Source organism: Gallinula chloropus (genome assembly GCF_964237585.1).
Source record: "Gallinula chloropus genome assembly, chromosome: 7".
NCBI classification, from domain to species: Eukaryota; Metazoa; Chordata; class Aves; order Gruiformes; family Rallidae; genus Gallinula; species Gallinula chloropus.
This window is the reverse complement of record NC_140092.1, coordinates 27,502,711-27,521,843: the sequence shown is the minus strand read 5'-3', so window position 1 is coordinate 27,521,843 and position 19,133 is coordinate 27,502,711. Positions and strand designations below refer to the sequence as shown.

The 19,133-nt window shown below is 41.4% G+C and overlaps 1 protein-coding gene across 2 annotated transcripts in view; it reads left to right on the top strand.

Annotated features, from left to right (window-relative positions):
* The window catches only part of DCLK2 (doublecortin like kinase 2), a 90,136-nt gene extending 71,554 nt beyond the window's left edge, over nucleotides 1-18,582 (top strand). For both annotated transcript variants that reach the window (XM_084266959.1, XM_084266958.1), the window contains 8 exons: nucleotides 555-674; nucleotides 2,401-2,547; nucleotides 5,380-5,513; nucleotides 6,793-6,870; nucleotides 9,364-9,460; nucleotides 11,004-11,084; nucleotides 12,217-12,333; nucleotides 17,084-18,582. In XM_084266959.1, coding sequence (XP_084123085.1) covers nucleotides 555-674; nucleotides 2,401-2,547; nucleotides 5,380-5,513; nucleotides 6,793-6,870; nucleotides 9,364-9,460; nucleotides 11,004-11,084; nucleotides 12,217-12,333; nucleotides 17,084-17,305 — 996 coding nt within the window. In that variant the 3' untranslated portion in view covers nucleotides 17,306-18,582. The remainder of the gene's footprint in view (nucleotides 1-554; nucleotides 675-2,400; nucleotides 2,548-5,379; nucleotides 5,514-6,792; nucleotides 6,871-9,363; nucleotides 9,461-11,003; nucleotides 11,085-12,216; nucleotides 12,334-17,083) is intronic.
* The last annotated feature ends 551 nt before the right edge of the window (nucleotides 18,583-19,133 follow it).

The following is a 19,133-nucleotide window of genomic DNA, read 5'->3' as shown; positions in this document are numbered from 1 at the left end:
GATATAAAATGAACTGAAATTTATAACCAAGGAAGCTATGATATTTTTCCACATAATCCACAACTTTTTAAAGAGATGAAGTCCCTGAAAATAAATCCTAGGTAATCTGTCCTTGAGTAACCTATGCTAAATGAGAGCTGATGGCTGAAGAGGATCAAGAACATGTTAACTATTGATGGGGGTGGCAGGTTACAATGATCTAGCTTGGGGGCAAGGGGTTCTGAACTTAATTTCACCTTGTAATACCCACATAAGAGTATAATCTGCACTTGCTGAGTCGCTGTCGTGTTCCAGGTTGGGTTTTTTTTCAGAGTTATCCCATTGGTTATGTGCCTTAAAGCTGAGGTTTAAAATTGAATTTGGTTGATGGTGAAGTACATTTGGGCTAAAATGCAAGTTAAAAACCAGCATCTGCCACTAATCCTCTACTATATAAATTAAGCAGCAAAAAGGGTGCTCTCTGATCAAGTGATCAGTGGCCAGTGGATCAAAGGGGAAGTACTTTGGGGATTTCACATATATTCAGACAGACTTCTGTCCTCTTCCCTGAACAGGAACACTTGATTGAAAATGAAGTGTCGATTCTGCGCCGAGTGAAGCACCCAAATATCATTATGCTTATAGAGGAAATGGACACCCCAGCAGAACTCTACCTGGTGATGGAGCTGGTCAAGGTTAAGACTATGGATGTGTTTTGGTTTTGTTTTTTTTCCCTTAAAATCTCTATGTTGGTGTGAAACCTGTGAAGTATCTAGGAACATTAAGGTCTTAGAAGACATAATCAGATGAAATTCCAGTGGCAACCTGCATTTTTAATCATGCAAATACTCTTGTCAATCAGTTATATTAAAGGAATTTATGCCTCTTCAGTTGCAATTAGATGATTACGCAGATTTGAGGTAATTTTTCTATGTGCACAGTCTAGGGAGAAGTGGGTGGTGGTTTTTATATCATGTTTTCAGTATGCAGGGGTAATAATAATATACATTTACAGACAGAACACCTGCTTTTATTTCACTAATCTATTTATTTATTAATTTTCTTTAAAGGAACAAACTCTCTTTCATTAATTTTTCATAGTAGACTCCAGATACAATGAATATTTTAAACTCAAGTGGTTCAGCAAAATTGAAACTGAAAAAAAATCTCCCCTGCTTTGCTTATACTAAAAATTCACTCAGCTTATTTCCAATTCACCAGAAAATAGATGCTATTTTCATACATGTACAGAGGAAAGAAAAAAATGTTTATTTTGCTGTCTCCAAATACATGAGTTCCTTCAAGCTGTAGTCATGCACTCTCTCATCTGTGTTCTGTACATTACAACAAGGCTGCACATCAGTTTGACTGGTGTGTCAGATACATATCAGTATCATAATCACTTTTTATTCCTATCTGAAACACTTTTAGATTCAAGAGACCCCTCAAAAATGGTTGCCAGTCAGCAAAACCTCTATAGAAAATCTGTAGTTGTTGAATTCATAATTTCTGTAGCCTGCCCATATTGCTTCCCTTCTAGAAATTATTTTTATATAGTAGAAGCTCTTTTGGGGTTTAAAACTGTATTTTTTAAAAATACTTTAATACACCATCATCTTGTCCTGTGTTTCCTGAATCACTGCTTCTCTTCCATGGGTAATGAAATGCTTGGAATGCCACCCACAGCTCAGACACACCACTCCTACAGATGTATCCAGGGTAACCATCACAGACAAACCCACGTAAAATTGGTTGCAGTAACTGGAAATGCCACATCAGTACCTCGTTTACATGTTGTTATGTATTCCATGAGAAATAGGGCATCCGTAATCAGAGGCTGGACATTTGGAAATCACCTGTAGGTCCTGTGCTTTGCTGTATCATAGGCTCATTTAGGTTGGAAAAGGTCACGCTTGTGTAGTTTCTCCATTTCAACTATATTAATTTCATATTTCTGCAATATCTAGAGAAATTCCAAGTTGCAGTTCATTGCAATTGCTGAATATTTGTTATGTAAAGCTTTTTATTATCACACTATATATAATACTTAAGGCTTCACTCAAAACCAGGGCTGCTTTTTGGCATGTAAGATGAAGAAAAGGGAAACTGTATGCCTCTACCTGTATGTTATATCAATGAGTGATCAAAGGTGAGCAGATGGATCAAATGAAATCAAGGCAGAGGAGAGCTGTGATTTGCCCACACTCAGCCAACAAAAGCCTGGAGTAAAGTTGAGACTTTAATGTAAATGGCCAAAATTCCAATCTGGTACCTTGGTGACAAGAGCATCTTTCCCCAAAAGATTTTTAACAAGCATTTGAGCATGCCTTTTGTAAAGAAAGATTTTACAGAGCTTCTTTTTTAATGAAATGCCAATATAGTTACTTTGCACAGGGTGATCTATTATCTTTCATTATTTAGGGAGGTGATCTGTTTGATGCTATCACTTCTTCTACAAAATATACAGAGCGAGATGGGAGTGCAATGGTCTACAACCTAGCCAGTGCACTCAAATACCTTCACAGTCTCAACATCGTGCACAGAGACATCAAGCCAGAAAACCTCCTGGTAGGTCCCATTTGTTTTCCTAATATTTTCTCTTATTTTGTGCTCATTAATGCAAATGCTTGTATAAATGTCAAGGAGCTGAGCAGAGAACAGCAGGAATATTAATTTAGAATAAGTGTGTATGAAATAAATCTTCTGCCATGAGATAGCAATCACCATAACCTAAATAAGCTGTGCTCAAACCTGTCCTTAGACCTATCTTTATTTACATTTTGATTGGGTGCCACTTAGATAAGCAGGAATATTGTCTCACAAAACAATGCATTTTAAAGCCAGGTCGATGAATTATTTATTTTAGCTTGCAAGTGAGGGAGAAGGTGGGCTGAGTGCCATCTCTTCAAATGGTCATATGGTTGTGGCAAACAATCTTTTTTTCTTTCACTGTCATAGTAGGAACATCTTTCTGATGACTTACCACGTTTCTAGCCATGAATTAACTCTGTACATACATCTATTTTGTCCTAGGGGACTGACTACTTTTGTTTTCAGCCAAGACATAAAATCACTGTGTTGACAAGCAATTACCATGAAGTCTGTTTTTGGGACCTGCTTACAGCTCACAGAATGGGAACAGCATGCTAGCTTGCTTATACACAGAGGTTATACTTACCTTGTGAATATTGGGTGTTAGATATTACATGTCATGCATTGAACCAACGGGGCCTTGGTCTCCTCTGCTTGAGCCATTCTCACCATAGAATCATAGAATCATAGGTCTGTAGGTTGGAAGAGACGCTTTAGATCGAGTCCAACCACAACCTAACCCTACCTAGTCCACCTCTAGATCATGTCCTTAAGGACATCTTTATGCCTTTTAAAGCCCTCCAGGGATGGTGACTCCTTCACCTCCCTGGGCAGCTCATTCCAATGCCTGACAACCCTTTCAGTAAAGAAATTCTTCCTGATATCCCACCTAAATCTCCCCTGGTGCAATTTCAAGCCATTCCCTCTCCTGTCACTTGTCACCTGAGAGAGGAGACCGACCCCAACATCTCTGCAACTGCCTTGCAGGGAGTTGTAGAGAGCGATGAGGTCTCCCCTCGGCCTCCTTTTCTCAAGACTAAAAAGCTCCAGTTCCCTCAGCTGTTCCGTGTAGGACTTGTGCTCCAGACCTTTCACCAGCTTTGCTGCCCTTCTCTGGACGCGCTCCAGCATCTCAACATCCTTCCTGTAGTGAGAGGCCCAAAACTGGACACAGCACTCGAGGTGTGGCTTCACCAGAGCTGAGTACAAGGGAACTCTCACTTCCCTACTCCTGCTGGTTACATTATTACACCAGGAATGCTGGAGGCTTTTGTCAACACTTGCTAGGCATTTCTGAAAGCCTCCCATGGTGTTCATCAATCCTGTTTGATCAGGTTGCATCTAGAGTAGGAGCCAGGGCTTACCCCAGGCTGGATTTTGAACCATTACAAGGATAAGGGCTTTACATTGAAAACACTTTCCAATTAATAGTCAACTCTTTCTCCACTAATTCCACTGATAGTGTTTAGCAATTTAAATAAGCCCTAAAATAAATGTCATTGTTTAGCAAAAGGAAGGAAGGGGAGGCTTTATGAGGAAAACATAGCTGCAGCAGCATGGCACTTGAGAGACAGAAAATAAAGGTGGAATTCTCACTTATTATCAGTGCATCTTCAAACCCAACCACTCCAACGGACTTTTAAGCTCTCATTAGAGATTGAATCAGTTATAAATAGCCCCAATTGTCCTTTCTGCCTAGAAAGCCTAAAGAGATTAGTCCACAGATGCAAATCTTATTCACTCTGATTGACAGTGGATGAATGTTAAGAGGACATACTGGTATTGAATGTAAATGCAAATAATTCCCATGAATTGCTACCTATAATTGAAAGTAGTTAGTTCTTTTGCACGGGGTGATCCATCTGTCTGAACTACATTCTTTTCATTAGTCATGCATTTTATAATGTAAACTCTAAAAGTAATAGCAGATACGAAACTGTTCTATCAAGGAGAACACGTGTTTCCATTACAGAGATGAATTACACAGGGGAATGAAGGAAGGTGTTGCTGCCTTAGCAGTATTCAGTTGTTTGAGGAAACCAAATAAATTCAGCCTTTCTGGTGTTTCTGAGTCCTGCATTCTAGAAACTAGATTCTATTAACATCAGCATTTTACTTAAACTAATCCTGGTTTTATTCTTACCCAGGGTTGTTTCCTTTGCTGCTGGTCTGGTTTGATTTGCTCTTGCTATCACTGTTGTCTAACAATTTTCTACCATAATTAAGCATTTTTTTTTCATCAAAAAAAGGACTCAGAACAAGATGTGCCAGGTTCCTTTTGGAACTTTTGGTAAGGTGCATATGGGTCTGCACAGAAACCAAGCACCTTGCAGTCAGCTTTCTCACTCCTGTGCTGAACTTGCCTAGTCTAAGCTTAGCAGAGACATTTGCCTCTGAACTTAGATTTATGCTAAGTTAGTGAGAACTGTTAAACAAATCTCATTATGGATGCCAATCCCATTCCAAACTCAAGGTCCTGATCAAATGGCAGCATTACATTTTTTTAAAAAAATACATTTAAAACTTCTCAGTATTCTGGGATTGGGTTTTCTTTTCCCACCTCTAGTTGCCTGAGGCTATATTGTGATCTGACCTACATAGCTGGCAGACAGCTCCACTGAACACTAGCTCCAGCTGCACTGTGCCAATCAATGGTCATGCCATTTCTCTGTTCTTTCCCTACAGGGCTGTGACTGTTTCCTCTTTTTCCTACCTTCTCAGTGTGGTGATTAATATTTTCTAAACAAATTAAAGGATTTTTAAAATGTAGCTGTTCTCCTCATTCTGGTTTTATTTTGCTGATTCCAGGTATGTGAATATTCAGATGGAACCAAGTCTTTGAAGCTGGGAGACTTTGGTCTGGCGACTGTGGTTGAAGGACCCTTATATACTGTCTGTGGTACACCCACATACGTGGCTCCAGAAATCATTGCAGAGACAGGGTGAGGATGATGACTATGACATAGGTCTTGTAACCAGTTGGTTTTGGCAGGTAGCTCTTAACTCTTGTAAGAACTAGAATTCTGCAATCAATGGGCCTCCATCCTTTTGTGCCCAAACTGCCTTTGAGAGAACAGGCATTCAGTTCCTCAAAGAAGCCAGTTTCTTCACTTGCTCTGCTCCCAGAATTCACCTTTGCCTCCTTACAATCTCCTTGGGACCAACACTGGTGTACTGGAGTTTATTGGTTGGTGTTCCTTGCCTCACCTCACTGTTCAGAGCCCGTTGTACCAGTCATGGCAGCTGCCTGGGATAACCAGCCCAGCAAAACACAGCACTCATCTTCAAAATGAGTTATTTATATTGGCAGAGATTCCAGAGGTCACCTAGTCTAACCCTGTTTGCAGGGCAGGTCTATGTTCATTCAAGTGACCTTGTTGGGGTGGCGTGTGCTATTTGATAGCTGTTGGTTTAATTAAACACCCCCATATTTCTGTGTTTTACAGGTGGTTGCATAAATACAAAATAATTCTGTAAACCAGTAGAATTTCCCAAGTCACCTTTCCTTTTAGACCTGTTAGACCTTCATTCCATCCTAGCAGACTCTTGCCATAGCCGTGACCATTCTGAGCTTGGTCTGCCTGAAGGAGGGAGGTTTGTTGTATTGTTTCAAGCATTGTTCAGTGTGTTTGTCAGGTGGAGAAATATCTTGAAGGTGCAGCAAGCTCAAACGTCAAAGGGCACTTCATCTGCACCTTGTAGTCTTTGGCAAACTGCATCTATTGGATAGGGAACAGACCTCTTTTTGACCTCCAATGTTTTAATTTCTGTGCTTTAAAAGAAAGGTGTGGTTCTTTTTCCCTGTGTTACTCAAGCAAGAGACTGGCGAATTGGTATCTCTCTTGTTGCTTAGCAACACATGATAACCTTAGAGATAGTCACTCCAATACAGGGAACTGAAAAAGCACATCCTTGTCTTTCATCATTAGCGGTTCTGGGTTGGGAAACCTTGATACTGAATTGAATCTGAGTATATTCAGAGTACCCTGGAGAGCCCTGGGGCTTGGTGGGGGGGGGGGGGAGATTCAATTAAAAATTATATCGTCACGGTTTATTAAAGACTTGGAAGGATGCTAAGCAAAATAAGGCTTAGATACAAAACACATTGTCACATCATCTGTAAGTAATTTAGCTTCACAATAAATATTCACATTAATGGAATAGATTGTTGGAGTGGAATTACTTTAATCCAGCACAAGTAACCCAGTCTTGTTTTCTCAGGTACGGCTTAAAGGTGGATATCTGGGCAGCAGGTGTGATCACATACATACTGCTCTGTGGGTTCCCACCTTTTCGCAGGTGAGTGTCCCTGTATGGCAAAGGGAAAAACAGCCAAGAAGTTCTTTCTGAGCAAGTCTTACCTCCCTGAAGATGGCATCACACATTTTCTATATATTTTGTTCTTTATTCTTGTTATTATCTTTTATTCTTTAATTTTAATTTTTTCCCCTTGTCCCACTGGTCAGGTTTTGGGATCAGTTTTATTCGCTTATTTTTCAAAGGGAGCAACCAATGCCCTGCTGTGTGCAGGGACGTGTTGGTGTGAGGGCAGCTTCCTTTCCTTTTGTCTGAGGTGTCCATTCCAATCCAAGAACGTGTATGCTTTGCCCTCTAGTGTTCCTGTTTGGACACAGCAGCTTACTGGTTTGTAATGGGAAGGGTGAAGGTTAAAGGTAGATAAACACAGCTGAGGGGAAAGAATTGGCTTATCTTACATTTTTACCTTGTTAATCTTTGTGATAAGATGTCATACGAGCGGTGGAGTTTGCAAATGCAGATCTTGCTGCTCAGCATCACGCTGTGTCGGAGCTCTAAATATCAAATGGATATGCTTTGTGCTTCAGAAATGTGTTTTCTTTTGCCAAGGAATGAGGAGAACTATGCCCTTAACTTATAAGTCATTTATGCACAGTCTGCCTCTCCATTTTGACAGCAAAATAGTTAGTTTTTAACTTAAAAGCACCAGACTGGATAAGAATATTTTGCAAAGAATACAGTATCAACAATGGTCAATGGAAAAAATACCATTTAGTTTAGGTATTTGGTTTCTGCATGTGATTAGTTGATGTTTAAAACTGAGAACATGTTTTGAAAGATATATGAACCATTGGCAATTGCTTTGAGTAGAGTTTGGGGGTTAGATGTGGAGAATCACAGGTTCACAGAATTGTAGGGGTTGGAAGGGACCTCAAGAGATCATTGAGTCCAAATTCTCTGCCAAAGCAGGTTCTCTAGGACAGATACCCATACCTGTGCTATTAGAATCACAGAATCACAGAATCACAGAATCACAGAATCTCAGAATCTTAGGGGTTGGAAGGGACCTCAAGAGATCATCGGGTCCAACCCCCCTGCCAAAGCAGGCTCCCTATCTCATATTACACAGATAGGCATCCAGACAAGACTTGAATATCTCCAGAGAAGGAGACTCAACCACCTCCCTGGGCAGCCTATTCCACTGCTCCGTCACCCTCACTGTGAAAAAGTTCTTCCGCACGTTGGTGCGGAACTTCCTATGCTCCAGCTTGCAGCCATTGCCCCTAGTCCTGTCCCCACAGACCACTGAAAAGGGGCTGGCCAAATCCCCCTGCGTCCCAAGTCTAAGATATTTATAAACACTAATTAGGTCTCCCCTAAGCCTTCTTTTCTCCAGGCTGAACAGACCCAGCTTACTCAGCCTTTCCTCATATGGGAGATGTTCCAGGCCCCTAATCATCTTCGTGGCCCTTCTCTGGACTCTCTCCAGGAGATCCCTGTCTTTTTTATACCATGGAGCCCAGAACTGGACACAGTACTCCAGGTGGGGCCTGACCAACGCAGAGTAGAGGGGGAGGATCACTTCCTTCGACCTGCTGGACATACTGGACATGCATCCCAGGACCCCATTGGCTCTCTTCGCCACCAGTGCGCACTGCTGGCTCATAGCCAACCTGTCATCAACCAGGACCCCCAGGTCCTTCTCCACAGAGCTCCTTTCCAGCAGGTCATCCCCCAGCCTGTACTGATACAGTCGGTTGTTCCTCCCCAGGTGCAAGACTTTACACTTGCTCTTGTTGAACCTCATCTGGTTTCTCCCAGCCCAGCTCTCCAGCCCTGTGCTATTAGAATCAGGTCTTAAACAAGGTTAATAAATATTTATTGCAAAACCAACCCAAGAGGTAAATTACAGAAGTATAGTTGGTGTGGTGGATGTTCATAGTGGCTATGAACAAAGTTTAAAAAACACACCAAAAAAACCCTGCATTGATCACTAATTGTTCATGATACCACGTTTTTAATACAAAAGGCCTTACCTGTCATTATCAGTAGCCTGTCATTGCTCTGTAACTGAATGTACCCTGTGTTTTCTTTATCTCCTCTTTGGCTTTTGAAAGTCATCCTGTTGTGATGGTTTAACAGATGAGGCTCATTTCCCTACACCGCATCCCCTCTCACTTGCTTTCTGTAGCAGGTCCTCAAGAACCAGGCTGGCAAGTGACTTGGTTTTACAAGCACTTTTCCTGTGTCTGAATGTTAGCTTCCAGTGGAAGGCATCGGAGTCTCTCTTCCAGTGGAAGGCATTTCACCTCAAGATACACTTTTCACCTCAATACATTAGGGTTTTTTTCCTTCCTGATCACTCCTGATGGTGTAACTATGGCAAACACCTCAGAAGTGGTGCCACCATGTGAGCTTCCAAATAATTATTTATAGCAGTTGAATGAACAGCATTTCTGTTTCATCCCCAAAAAATCATGTTCAAAATTAGCATGACAAATTGACTTCTTTCTCATGCTCTTTTTCCTTCTACAGTGAAAACAACCTTCAAGAAGACCTCTTTGATCAGATACTTATTGGGAAGCTGGAATTTCCTTCTCCCTACTGGGATAACATCACTGATTCAGCAAAGGTACTGATAATGTTTTCCAACTTGAAACAGTGTTTCTGCCAAGGCACTGAAGAGACTGTGCTCTGTGGGAAAGGCAGAAGAGCGGATTCATAGACCCATAGAATTCAGAACGGTTCTTCCCCACTTTTCCCACCGCTGAGCCTTTTTTAGTTAGTTAGTTGGCAGTACTTGATGGAAGCTCAGGGTTTTGCAGGCCACTATGTTGTTGAGTGAGTAAAAGTGTAGCAAAATGCCAGTTGCATCAGTGAACATCGCATGCTGATCAGTTTTAAGTCCTGCTTCTCAAGCTAATTCAGTAACAGGCTCTGAATGATATCTGAGGACTCTAATTAACAAGTGGAGATTATCTGTTAACCAGCCAAGGAGAAGTTGTGGGGTTTTTATGCATTTCCTGGTGGCTGTTTATGCTTTTGCCAACATTACCCAAGCTCCAGTCATCTCACACTCTTCCAGGCATGCATTCTGAACAAGAAGACCCTCCATCTTGGTACTAAAGGTGACCTATCACTTCTGACTTACACGGGCTAGTTGGGAAATCTCTCAATTAGGTATGATGTTTGAGGAAGTCATTTCCCAAAACTGAAGTGATGAACAGTCTCCCTGAAATACTCTTGATAAGAATACAAAGACTGACAATTTGGAGGCTATAAAAGGTTTTTCCAAGGAGTGATTTGGCTCCAAGTATGTGAAGTTGTTAATTTGGGAGGGGGACATATTTGTCTTAATGGGCTTATAGAACCAGGACCTACATCAGTAAACTAGCTGTTAGTTGCAGAAGAAGAAACTTGAGCAAATAAACAACCGAAGAAAGATTGTTTGGATTTTTAGTAACTGCTTTGTATCAATGACCGCTTCAGGGTAATCATGTCTCTAGGCACTCTTAACAGAAGGCCCTTGAAAGCATTTGATAAAGCTAAAGACATATTCTCTACTGCCTCTAAAATACCAGATCTTTTGGGATGAACCATATCATTAGTAGAATTAAGCATTTTTCTCTGTGTCCTTTTTCCTATACTAGGTGATCCTTAGATGATTAAATTAGCTAAATCTCATTTTAAATAATAAATGTTGGAGCAACACAGAAGAGAACATAGTTTTTAGAAAATGTCATCAGTTTCTTGAATTTTAGATGCAGTTTCTTGACTCTGATTTGTGCTCCTTATGGACTGTTACTATGTGCATGTACATTGCCCAGAGAGAATCGCACCCATCGCAGGTTTGCTTTCATTCTGGTCACTGGTATGAAGAAGCTATCACATTATAGCTGATGTTTTTAATGTTTCCTCTTGATCTGGTTTCAAAAGACTCAGTGAAACATGAACGCAATAAGGAAGTGGGTAGCAAATATACTGTGCAGCATACTCTTAAAACTAAAGAGCAAATATTTTGTTCCACTGTTTCTGGTACTAGTGTAACTTGCGGTGTTTTTACCCAGGTAGAAAGAAAATTTCACTAAGAAAAACTTGGTGCAACAATATTTTCCATTGTAATATCCTTCAAACTCTTTTTTTTCTTTGTTTTTCCTTCCTTTTTTTAAATCAAGGAGTTAATTAGCCTGATGTTACATGTGAATGCTGAAGCCCGATACACAGCAGCACAGATCCTAAGCCATCCCTGGGTGTCAGTGAGTAAATTACATTGTATTCGTCTCTAATTAGATGTTAGATAAGCAAATGTCACCATTAAAGTGCAGTTTTGAGAAGCAGCATTACACTTCTATGCCCATTTCTGTCTGTTGAACCACAGTCCTGTTTCCACATAAAAGAGGACAGCAAGAGTGTGAAGTTACCTTCAGCCCTGACATCACTGTGAGCTTCTGTGCTCTGAAAGAGTAGAGTGAGGCCATTGCTTGCTAACTGTGATGAGAAGGTGCTGAGGGCTGCTCTAACCCTGCTTAAACATAACAGGATGGACAGCTATGTGACTTGGGTATCTTTGTTACGTCGTATTCAACCTAGGGAACAGTCATCTCAAAAATGTGTATGTGGAAACACTGTTCAGCATGTCCTTGCTGAAACTCTACTTCAAAAATGATCTGTTTCTTGAAGCACTTCAAGCTTCCTAAGAGAAATGAAATTAACATATGAAATCCCTGGTTTAACATAGGCACTAGGCAATGGGGAGCATTGTTTATTGATTAGGAATCACAGAATCACAGACCGTTAGGAGTTGGAAGGAACCTGGAAAGCTCATCCAGTCCAACCCCCCTGCCAGAGCAGGATCACCCAGACTAAATCCTACAGGGACACATCCAGGTGGGTTTGAATGTCTCCAGAGAAGAAGACTCCCAACTAATAAAGTCACCGCTCAGTCTCCTCCAAGCTAAAGAGGCCCAGCTCCCTCAGCCTCTCAGTGGAAGGTGTTCCACTCCTAATCAGTTAATTATTAGTAAATACTAGGCTTATATGTAGGCAGTCAGCATTTATTTCCCCACACATTTTGAAAGAAGGGCTGTATATGATCTATGAAGTTCCCTCACACATGAGAAGGCAGTGTTTATGTATAACAGCTCTCCTCAGATGTAGTTATGGTACTGTCTAATGTTTCCACACTTAGGACATGATGGACCATTTAAACAGCTGGGGTTTTTTTTAAAAAGAAAGTCACATGGCTTTTTATTTTTAACATTATTTCAAGCATTTAGTTGAAGCTAAAAACCTGGAAGTACCTGAAGAAGAAAATTTCTCTTACTCAGTTACATTCAAACATTCTTTTGTCTTATACCTAACTTGAATATTGTGTTTCTTCTTATACAGGATGATGCTTCCCAGGAGAATAATATGCAAGCTGAAGTAACAGGTAAACTGAAGCAGCACTTTAATAACACCCTACCCAAGCAAAATAACACGTCTGCTGGGGTTTCTGTCATCATGGTAAGAGAAATGGACATTTTTATACACTGATAATATATTCTGCCTATTTTCCTAACAGTGAGCATGTGTGGTGCAAGAATAGCAAAAGCAGAGCTAGAGTAGTCCCTAATTCTAGTCATTTTTGTCTAGTGTGATTTGTCTCCTCATGGCTTCAGAGCAACCGAGTCCATCGCAGTGCGCTAGCTGAGCTGTAAAAACAAGCTTCCAGAGACCTGCAAACACTAAGCACTTGTGTGTTGAGAAAAAAAGTTTATTACTGATTCAAAATGTTTCAAACTATTTTTTTTTTAGCAGCCTGATCACCTAGTTAGCTGACTCTGCCCCTCTACCCAACCAAGTACTTGTGCATAATGTTGTTCAGTGCTGCACTTGCTGGGAAACCAGACTCCATATCAGACATTATTCTTCATAGTATCGAATGCTCACCAGATTGGCTTTATCTAACCCCTGCTATGTTTTGTTTCTGTTCCCTAATTGGGAACACTCTTCAAAGCATACAAAGAAACCCTGTTAAACTTACATAAACAGCATTTCCAGGAGGCAGATGTCTGAGTCATGGTAGAAGAAATGGAGTAACATAACAGTGATTTCCACCCCTACCCATCCCAATTAGTATCAGTTATTCTCAAAGTCCAGCCCACTTAAGTAAGCAGAGACTTGTTTTAATCAGCTGAGAGGAGGTAAATGTAAATAATGCTATATGCTTTGCCAAATACATTTATGTGAATTAAATAGGCCAAAGATTTCAGTGTAGGAAAAGTGGTAACATGAAAATGAGAGGAGTCAGAAAATGGATTTCAGGTTCATGCTGTTGTCTGCATTTCATTTGACAGTTTGACTTGACAGTTTGAGAGGGACTTCAGAGCTTCATTCTTTATACTGTTGAGACTATGGATAAGCCTGAAGCTGAAAACTGGTATAAAATGCGCTACATGTAATAAGAGCAATTTTAATTCTAACTCTCAGCCCCTCTCCAACTTGCATGCCACTTCAGCCTGTCTCAGAGCTCTGACACAGCTTCTGGCTTCTTATTGGTGTGGGGTTTTTTTCTGGTTCTGTTAGCTACTGACATTCCTTCAGCCAGGAAAGTGCACCTGGTTAAAACTTAATTTTCCCCTTTTCCTGCCTTATTTCCTCCTAACAGGTATGGAAGGGTGTAAATGCATAATTATTTATTTCTGAATATTGCTGAAGGGAAAAGTAACTTCTTGTTCAAACCCTGTAATCTGACGAAGGTTGAGCCCCCAATTTATTATTCTTGCCCACATTTATCTAGAGCATTGAAATGTCATTATCTCCGTGTTAAGTTCTTCCCTTGCTCTCATTGCTTCAAAACATTCAGGTTCAGAAAAGCACAGTATTGTAATTCTCATGTGTTGCAGTGCATTGCTATATCAGTCCACCTGCATATTTAATGGAATCCCTTTTAGCATCACTTCATTCAAATATTGTCATCTGGCCAATGCAGATAATACCATCATGTGGCAGATAAGTAGAACTGCACATACCTCCTGCAGTGGTCTTGCACTGGAGGCTCTTTCTGCCCCCTTAAAAGCATGTTGCTCTTAATTCATTACTGATTTATTTTTTTGCTGTTGTTGTCAATTTAAAAAAATGTTCTGTAAATCTAATTTTTTTTTTTTGCAATTGTGTTAGTTCTGCTTAAAGTAAGTCTAGTTTCTGTCCCTTGCTTCCTTCCTTTTCTCCTCCTTTCCCAATGCCTGCATTGCTTTCCTCTGAGTAGGTCCAAGGCAATGGTACGTACTAACCAAAGCGATGCTTTGTTTCTGCTGCACAAAAATACATGTTCTTCATTTTGTAAGAAGAAGAAGAAAGGAGAAATAACTCAGCCAGTCTGAAGTGGAAAGAGCTTTACAGCAACAAAAAAAACCCAGGAAAATTGCTTAAACACTTTTCTGTATTAAGTGATGCATATTGGAAATACTCTGAGCAAACATGGATAGAACTAGCTATTTTTTTACTTCCTCAGACTTATCTTGGTCTATTCCCCTGAGATTAATTTTCTGCATGTGTGGTACCTTACAAGATCCAAAAGCAATTAGAATAAAGATGGAAAACCTGTGAAGATAGCCCCCCCACCCCCAAATAAAAACCCACTAAAATCACTGAAATAAGCATTCTTTCCATTTAAAACTCGTAATTTCAATTGTCACTTTAGCCTTTATGGCATCACAGAATCACTCAGAAGGTAATCAGTCCTTAATTAATATAAAACATCCATACTTAGCAACTGTAAAATTAAGAATCCTCTTCAATCCTTAAAAAAGAATCCTAAGTTGCATTTCATAGGTAGGCATTGCTGTGTGCAAGGCGTGACTGACAGCTCTCAGAGGCTGCTGTGAGGACAGAACAGGAGAGAAACGACTGTCAGCATGAACAGAAAGCATTTCCTTTCCCCTTTAAGTACCTTATCCTGCCACCGAAATAGCAGCAACCTGTTTGTTCACGACTCCTTTTTCCGGCAAGCAGAAGAGGAAATGCAACCCTGCCAGCACAGCAGCTAGTTCAGTAATGATGGAGCTACTGCACCTCACAGCTAATCTCAAAAGCCAGCTCAGTTTGTCATTTCCTTGCGTGCTCCATTGGCAGGAGGTCAGTTGTTAGCAGCAGCAAATTCAATTGGGTGCTATTGAATTTTCTCCTTCTACGTGTATGCATGGAGACTAACGTTATAACAGGATTAAAAACCCCCAACCAACCACAAAAACCCCACCCTAAATTCAAAATACTTCACCTTTTCTTTTGGGAACTTTTACACTCAGTACTTTGGTCTGCAGAAGCCTGGCCTGGGAGGGATTGGGAGGGAGGAGGGCGATCATGAGGCTGCGTGCTACCTTCCCTGCCCCAGGGCACAGCCACAGTATTCTACAACAATAACACTCCACAATAACCCATCATCTATATAGCTATATAATTCTGTATCTATAGCATTCTAGAAGTCACAGCATCACAAGGTTGGAAAAACCTTTAAAATAATGAAGTCCAACCATTCCTGTCTTCTACTAAACCATATCCCTGAGCACCTCATCTCCCCATCTGTAAAACACACACAGGGATGGTGACTCAACCCCCTCCCTGGGCAGCCTGTGCCATAGCCCAACTCTTTCAGTGAACACTTTTTTTTTCCTAACATCTGATCTGATCCTGCTCTGGTGCAGCTTGAGGCCATTTCCCCTTGTCCTATCACCTGTCACTTGAATGGGAAGTCCTCAATTTTAGAAATCAAGGCTACTAGTCCAGCTCTTTGAATTCAGGCACCCTATAATGAAATGTTTTCACTGCCAAGCTATAGGATCAGTTGCTGTCCCTTTCACTCCCTTCCTCCCCCTGCTCACAGCACAGGGGGGCAGGGACTGGGAGATGGGGGGCTTCGGTCAGTTGCTGTCCTTGATGACTTTGATGCAATAAACCACAGCTGAAAAAACCCCAAACAGCAAAACATGCTACATTCAACTCTACCAGTAAATTATTTCAGTACCTCAAACTATGTATGTTAGTGAATAGTGAGAGAATGAAGAATACATAGAAGTTGTCACATCAGCAAAGCAAGTCCTCCTGAGCAACCAGTCACAAGAAGAAGTTGCTAAAAGAAAAGGCAGAGCACCTGGTCTTACTCTACAATTAACACATCCTAGCTCAAAATAGGAAATTCCCCATATCAGTCTTTGTTGTATAATGCTTACACATATGGATGAGGGTGCCACAAATGGGGGGCATCTGTGTCTGTGCTCTGTTCCTCAGCTCAGGTGTCACACTTCTGTGGAAAGCCCAAGCTGTACATGACCAGAGTAAGTAAGTTCTACTACCAAGAACATAAATACTCTGGAGCAACTCAAAGCTACATTGCCACTGGTACTTGAAGATCTTCTGCAAAGTAAATAGTGATGTATATGGGTTGATAATGATCAGCATCAGCCTTCAAAGTGTGAAACAAGACCAATTACACTGCCCCTCTAAGTCTCAGACAGCAATTTTAACATAGGGTTTTGGCACAGGAACCACTACATTTCCCTCCAGGTTACTTCAGACACTCCACTAGCAATTAAACATGACATTGTGGTTTATTACACGGTACTAAACTCACAGGTTAGTACTCACAGCATCCTTCAGAGGGTATCAAGGTTGTTGGCTTCAGCAGACACACCACACACTCCAGATACTGCGAGTTCTGAGTTTTCATCCTACCCTGCTACTCCCATCTCCAGTAAGCTTATTTTTAAGTGCAGTGGTCAGAAATGATGCATTTTTGCCACCTTCAGCTTTGTGTGAGGTCATTTGCCTCCCCTCAACAAGAAGCAGAAAAGTAGACCCTTTCCAACAGAAAAAATGGTTGGGTTTCATCCGTCACCTTCACAAACAGCCACACTGCCATACCAGGTGGTGTGTTACAGCCAATGCCTTGCCAATGACTTCTCACTAAAAGTCCCATGTGATCCCTTGCATCCTTTTTTGGTTTGTTTTTTTTCTTTAATTTTCCACATCAGACTTGCAAGATAATACTTTAAACTTTGTAGCATGGCAAACACATGCCTGGAAGTTAAGGTTTTTTTCCAAAGTCAGCACCACAAAACTCTAAAATTAATTCTGCATGAGATTTCTGATGTTACTTCTCCTTTTTTCTTCCCCCCTGGGTTCTAATGCATGCACTTTGATGTCGTGTGGATTGGCTTAACTCTTAACCAGTCTTCTCATATCTTTGCCTTTGGTTTTATTTCTGTTTTGTTTTTAGAACACAGCTCTAGATAAAGAGAGTCAGATTTTCTGCAGCAAGCGCTGTCAGGACTCTGATAGAGCTGGAACGGAGAAAATTTCTGCAATCGTTGCTGCAGCTGATGATCCTCGTGTGGCTGGGTCTGAGACCCTCTTCCCTGCTGCTTCTGAGCCACTCAGATCCCCCACGGTCCCTGCCTCGGGGTCTCCCGAGTTCTCTGGGGACCAGCCTGGTGCATAGGACTGATGAAACCAAACCCAACTGAAGCTCCCCACCCCGTGCTCTCACCACAGCGTCTCTTCGTTTCACGTGACAGTTCATTTGCAGTTGACATGCACCCTCTCACGGGGAGCCAGAGGCTGGCATGGGACACCCATCTTCTAATCATGGGCGAGTGGATGTGCCCTTCGAGTGCTCTCATCTTGAGAACAGCAGTAGGGGAAAGATCCTGGCAACCTTAGGTGATTTTTAAGTTACCCATGTAAGTTTAATTCACTGCATTTCGCACAGCCTTGGGCTCTAAATAGAATAACTTACGGTGCAGCTGGCGGGTGAGATGATGAACAGTTACCTGGCCTCACCTCTCTAAGCAGGCCCCGTTCTGTTCTTCTGGTGAGTCTCAGAAACATGGGAGAGGAAGACAAGGGAAGAAACCTGATACTCACCTTCTCTTCCAATGCTTCTATTTTTAGCCAAGTTTCTACTAAACTTGAAGAGGCAGATTTTCACAAAAACAATTTTTAGTGGACTAACTGTAAAATATGATGGGAGGAACCATGGGAGATGATAGAGGGAAGGATGAGGGGGTTTTTTTTGCATCAAGTTCATGACTTGACTTGCAGGCTGCAGGGTAGTGTTTGAATAATATGAATTTAAATAAAAAGTGGCTTGGGACGTTGACCCGAGTGCTGGACATTGACTTGTAATGAAGACTGGAGTTGAGGAAGCCTTCTTCTTCCAGCCATTTTCTATCCTAACCACAAGTGTCCCATCTGCACTTTTCTCCTGGGTCAGACTACTTACTAGATAAAATAAAATGACTTTGGACCTGCAAACGGCAAGCCTGCTGCATGGTGTCTACACTAGGATGAGTGGAGCAGTTCCTAGTTCTAGGGTAAGCTGATAGAGGAGCCACTACAAATAGCTACCATCAATCACTATCACAGGTTTGTCAGTGCTATATCCCCCTACTCACCTGGTGCAGGCACTGGAAACAAGGATTGGGGAGCAGCTATCCTTAATCTGCAGTCACGGATAGATGAGGTTTTACCTTTACCATAACGCTTAGTTCAATATAGTAAGTATTCAGCTTATTCTTTTCCTTTGCTCGTTCTTACGAATTGGTCATAGGTCATTTTCTTTCTTAGCTATACTTTCTACTAGAATTGTAAAAGAAAAACCTGCAATAAACTTTCTTCATTAAAAAAAAAGGGTCATTCGTTTCTCTAAGAACTCGTTTTTCCTCATTCTCTCTGGAGAGATTGAACAGGTTTAAAAATCCAAAAAAAAAGGAATAAAAAAGATTTCATGACGTTAATCTGAGGGCTTCTGTGGCATACTGAAGTAGTGTGTCCAGTACTGGGCTCCCCAGTTCAAGAAAGACTACTGGAGAGAGTCAAGCACAGAGCTATAGAGATGGTGAGAGGACTGGAACATCTCTCTTGTGAGGAAAGGCTGAGAGAGTTGGGGCTTATTACCCTGGAGAAGAGAAGACTGAGAGGGGATCTCATCAGTGCTTATAAATATCTAAATGGTGGGTGTCTCAAGGATCTTTTTGTTAGTGCCCAGTGACAGGACAAGGGACACAAACTGGATCACAGGGACTTCCACCTGAATATAAGGAAAAACTTCTTCATTGTGTGGGGTGACAGAGCCCTTGGACAGGCTGCCCAGAGAGGCTGTGGAGTCTCCTTCTCTGGAGGTGTTCAAAACCCACCTGGACATGATCCTGCGCAACCTTCTCAAGGTGATGCTGCTTTATCGGGGGATTGGACTAGATGGTCGCCAGACGTCACTTCCAACTCGTACTGCGGTTCCTTTTAGAGGTTGTTGACTCCTATGGAAGACA